Source organism: Limulus polyphemus, unplaced genomic scaffold (assembly GCF_000517525.1).
Source record: "Limulus polyphemus unplaced genomic scaffold, Limulus_polyphemus-2.1.2 Scaffold1422, whole genome shotgun sequence".
Lineage (NCBI taxonomy): Eukaryota > Metazoa > Arthropoda > Merostomata > Xiphosura > Limulidae > Limulus > Limulus polyphemus.
In genome coordinates this window covers 207101-212683 of record NW_013667032.1, presented here as the reverse complement: position 1 = coordinate 212683, position 5583 = coordinate 207101, and the positions used below count along the sequence as shown (strand labels likewise).

Here is a 5583-nt window from a genome sequence, read left to right as displayed (position 1 = left end):
AATTATTATTATTATTAATATTATTGTTATTATTAAATATTATTATTATTATTAAATATTATTATTATTATTATTATTATTAAATATTAAGGTATTTATCTTTATAAAAAAGTGAAGTATATTTTGATTTTAAATATTAATGCCATTTTTAACTTGTTATATTATAATAAAATCAAACTTATTTAAAGAACAAAGGATCAATGTTCTTTATTTGTTGTGCCACAAAATAGACTAAATTCATTTTACCTTCTATCACGTCGATCTCACAAATCACTCCGAACTTATAATTACACCGATCGTCTTGTAGCTTGTAGTTACTTATATGACTAATATCTGCACAGTGTTCTACACCTCCGTAATTATCAGGGTTGCCATCTTGCCACATTCCTGAAGTTTCAAAAGACGTTGGCACCAGCTCACCGTCAAGAAAACGCCACACACTTTCTTCAGCCCTATCTGACATTCCAACCCAAAATGTTTGTCCAGTCCCCAAGACCTCAGTACGTAGGTATTCCCAAATATCATAGCTAGCAATTTTAACTAACTTTCCTCCTTCTTCTTCACAGAACAGAATGGCTTCAGTAAAGTTCTTCTGAAGATAAGGAAAAGCTCGATAACAGGTAGTATCGAAGAGCTTGTATTTTTCCGGACATCCTATAATGATCACACAACGTTTAGTTTTTCTCTCCTACTGCATTTTATGCATTTAATATAGATATATAATATGATAAATTGTTCTGCTTTAAACAATATGTTATTTGGTGTGTTTGAAAGATATTTGATTCATACGCTAGTAATCTTTCATAGGAAAAAAGAATTCAAGCTTATCAAGGTTTATCATTAGATTTAACATCGAGTTTTGATTACACTGAAGCGATATATATATATGTTGTTATTAATATGACGCATTTAGCAGAGAATAAAGGAATAATAAATTAAATATTTCAAAATTAATTAAGATCGGTTACCTTCGGCATTGAGAACACGGAATTCTTGACATATAAAATTGTATTTTAATGAACACTCTGTGTCTTTAAGTTTCATCTGGTTCTGGTCATTAATAATTACACAGTCTTGATCATTAATCCCTCCATCGTCAGGCTCTTGTAAGTGCCACAGTTCTGGTACAAAATCTATCTTGTTTCCGTCCACATATTTCCAGTCTCCTTCTTTCTGTTCATCTGTAAACCCAACCCAGAAGTCCTCCCCTTTCAGTCCTCTATCTTCAATCAAACTATGAAGATTGGCCAAAATTCCACCATTTGCAATGTTTACTAAGCTTCCATTGTAATTTGTTTGGCAAAAGCTGTTACTTTCCCAGAAACTGGTTTTGTTGGTGTTCAGATAATAACACATATTTTGATATTGTTTTCCTGCGTTTGGACAAGCTATGAAAATAAATACATTTGAGACTTAAACTCTCATAAGATAAAGATAGTGAGTGTAAAATGTATAAAAAACAAAAAAGATTAGATAATATCTCTTAAGTTTTATAACCTCTAAAGTGCGTAATATCAATTGTCTGGACTGGTGGAATAAATTTAAATAAACGCACAACGAACTTAATTGTCTGTTACACGAATTTTCTGTCCATGATGTAAAATGTTTTGTAAAAAAAAATGTTTATTTTATCTTCTTGAAAGAAAATTAATCCATTGCAAATGACGCGAGAATAGAAAATAATGAAAATGAAAATGTATGCTTCCTACAAACTGAGTTGACATATCTTGAAAACTCTTTTGAAAAAGAGGTAGAGATTGACATTGATAATCACATTTATTTTTTAATGAATTTTGAATGATCGAGTTAGCTGTTTTTGTCGTCAAGCGTCAGTAGCATAAAACTCCAATATAAATATACCTAAACTTTGCATAAAAGTATTGTTTTTTTTAATATTGATGCACAAACCTCATTATTATTGTTTGTTTGTAATTAAGCACAAAGCTACACAATGGGCTATCTGTGTTCTGCCCACCACGGTATCGAAATCCGGTTTCTAGCGTTGTAAGTCCGCAGACATACCGCTGTGCCACTGGTGAGTTCATTATTACTAATATTTTTTTATTGACTTATAAAATTTCCTTTTCATTTATACAGATATAACCTGTTTAAAAGGGAGTATACTTGAAATACAAGTTCACAATTAAACTTTTTTATTGGCTTGTAAAATTTCATTCTCATTCATATAGGTATAACCTAAAAGTGGTTATAATTGAAATATAAGTTTACAATTGGATCCTCATTGTAACGAATGAGTACATTTAATCTAACTTATAATATTTTAAGCTTACATGTATAATATTTCAAATGTTAAAATTGTATAAAAACTAACTCTGTACATATCTAACCAATAGGGAACTACATAAGAAACATTTAAGAATTTATAAACTATTTTTCAGTATTAGTTGAGGGTTATTTGCACACACACACACACACACAAAAGACAGAAGTTAAGGAACAATTGAAATGGAATAATAACATTCACATTATTTACCAAATATAATTAAATGTGTGTGTGTGTGTGTGTGTAACATCATTATTCAAAGACAACCATGAATTGATTGATACTACCGAACTATTGCTAACCAATCAGCATCGTTTATTCATCAGTCTTTTTCGAATGACCCCAGTGGCACAGCGATATGTCTGCGGACTTACAAAGCTAGAAACTGGGTTTCGACATCCGTGGTGGGGAGATCACAGATAGCCCATTGTGTAGCTTTGTGCTTAACTTTAAACAAACAAAGAAACTTTTTCGAGTTGGTAATTCTGTCTTATGGTCACCGTGTAAAGGGCATTCAGGAGATAGCTGTTTAAAAATGTTAAAAAATAAGGCTGTAACAGTGCACGTGCACCCATACGTATATATACAATCAGAGGATAAAACAGAGCTGAAATAATTCTCGGTTTTATTAGGTTGGTAGGACTTCTCTTTCGCAGCTTATATTCTACTTTTTAGCTTATTATATATTTTCTAACTTTGGCAGAAACAGAATTCATTACAAAAATGTGAACGTTTTTATACAACACATGATGGATAAGTTTAATTTCGTATACATTATATAGTATCACCTTTAACATATGTTCATATAAAGGATTGTCAAAAATGTTTTTATATTATAAGATGAAGATAACATTTTAAAAAAAATTCGTGTTCAGTGAAAATTAACCTACAATTTGAAGAATCCTGTGGTCCTTGGCACACTCCGAAACAGTTTCGAGAGCAGATTGAGTCAGCAAGAAGATACGGATCTCCGCTGAGTATGGCACAGTTTTCAACGTGAGTTCCTCCATTATTTGGTTCTCCATCTAACCAGATTTCAGGCAAGTTTGGAACAGCTTCATCATCAATATTCTTGAAGTCGTTCTCCTTTTTTTCTATCTGTCATTCCTATCCATAAAGCTCTGTATTCCTCATTAAACCTGTAATAAGTTCCTGTAAAGCCTGGTATGACTGTGCATCTGTTATCTTGACCAACTGGAATTCATGCTCCTCACAATGTGCTCGTGCTGTAGTAAAGTTATCATATTTACCAATCGCTCTGTAATAGGTGTTGCCATCTTGATAGCTAGTAACTGGCCAACCCTCTGAAAAAGTGAAAATGACGGTGAATGGTCTTACGTGTTCGAAACATGATTACTGTTCTGAGAAATTGATGTTACCGCCTCAATTAATGATATAATTGCTCCGAAACTGAAAAGTTTCGAATAGTGAAGAATACGTTGTTTGAAGAAAACTGATTAAAAACAAAACCGAAACAAAATAATCTAAGTTTCAACTACTTGGTTGATAAAGGCAGAACAACGAACGCCAGAATTCTCAACGTTTGAACTTTACCTGGTAGATTGCTAATGCAAGTATCTTTTTGTTATCGAGACAAGAATAATCTTTATAATTTTAGCATATTTTAAACATACAAATTCTAAATTCCACCTACTTTAACACATAAGCTTTTGCATCATGCATATATTAGAAAATAAGGTATTTATTTTAAAGATTAGTTACTATCTTTGGGAACTGCAATTGTAATAATATCTGGCGTACAGCAAAAAGAACGCCTCTTGAAAGTGTAGAAATTTAGATGAAATTGTGCTATTTTTTAACACCCAAATAAATATAATTTTCCTGGTCTTCAAATATATAATTTTATAGAAAGTAGCCCTTCTTTAAGTGTTTTAAACATACACTGTAATTCGTGACTATGAACTAAAAACAAAAATTGCAACGTTTTAAAGAGAAAAATATATTGTTTAAACTGTGCCTATCTTTTAGAATGAATAACTAATAAAACACGAGATATATTTGGCATTTTAAAAGGAAACACTGAAAACGAAGTATAAATGAACAAATAAAAAGCAAAAGGAATATTTGGTAATAGTTTTTCTAGTGCATATTAAACCGTTTTATATATTTAAACTTACATTTTGAAATATTATAATGTGTAAAAACAAAAACTCTTTTAACCAAAATTGCATATTTCTAGATAGAAAATATAAATGTATAATATCTTATGTGAATTCAAATCATTTATATAATATCAAAATAATTTTTCAATGCATGTTATATCCATGTGGTACATACTGATTTCTTATGAATCGTAACCGAGCTGTTTATAAACTATATGGTATAAAGTATATAACCACCTTTATTTGATGCTCTCTCACAAATAAATCCGTATTTCTCTTCACATACTCGATCACATAATTTGAAAGATAACGCACTATCCATAGCAGCGCAATCTCCATCAGGATAAATGTAGTCAGGCTGGTAAGGCCACCAAACACTCGCCTTCTTTAGTGAGTCTGACATCAAGATTCCATCAACATAACGCCAGATCCCTTCTTCTTGTGAGTCTGTGATACCGACCCAATATGATTTGGAACTGTCTTTTATTTGGTAGTATAGAAACTTCCAGATATCGTAACTTTCGACTTTAGCCAGCATTCCTCCTTCTTCCTTACAGAACATTTTTGATTCGTGAAAGATTTTCGTGTCATCGTCAAATACTTTATAGCATCTACTATTGAATAATCTGTATCCAAACGGACAGCCTAAAACAATTTTATATATTTATTTAATACAATCTGTGGTTATAGAGAACAATTATTACTGTAGGATTTCATAATACAATGACTACTGTTTCTAATAATAAAAGGGCAATATAAGGTCAATAAAAATTTATTTTGGAATAATTTCATTTAAGTATGATAATGTTCCCTTAAAAATGGTAATCATTGAAAATTAGAAAAGTAAGTAAAAGTTAGTTTCATCTTTTTGAATATCTCTTACAATTTTATTTATTGAACAACATTTAGGCCTTTGTCCTTCTTCAGGTACAAGGTGTTTGTTAAGAAACACTGGTATAGTCTTAATGGAACAGAAGAATTAAACCACCTAGATGAATAGCAGTAAAGCAGGAAAGAAGAGAAATAATTTAAAATTTCGATTACATTCGATGAATATAAATCAATTGTTCTCAATTATTTTAGTGTTACATTACATAAATTACTCCTAATAACTATACCAAGTAAGTGAGCAAATATGAAACTATTGCGAAGACATTAATGCACACAGTTAATTGC

At 30.9% G+C, this 5583-nt stretch overlaps 1 protein-coding gene across 1 annotated transcript in view; it reads right to left on the bottom strand.

Moving 5' to 3' along the window:
- Positions 1–5583, bottom strand: part of LOC106463489 (C-type mannose receptor 2-like) — a 21226-nt gene that overhangs the window by 3779 nt on the left and 11864 nt on the right. The window contains exons 5-8 of the mRNA XM_022390991.1: positions 4694–5052; positions 3175–3382; positions 969–1388; positions 247–654 (exon numbers count right to left, since the gene is read on the bottom strand). Coding sequence (XP_022246699.1) covers positions 247–654; positions 969–1388; positions 3175–3382; positions 4694–5052 — 1395 coding nt within the window. The remainder of the gene's footprint in view (positions 1–246; positions 655–968; positions 1389–3174; positions 3383–4693; positions 5053–5583) is intronic.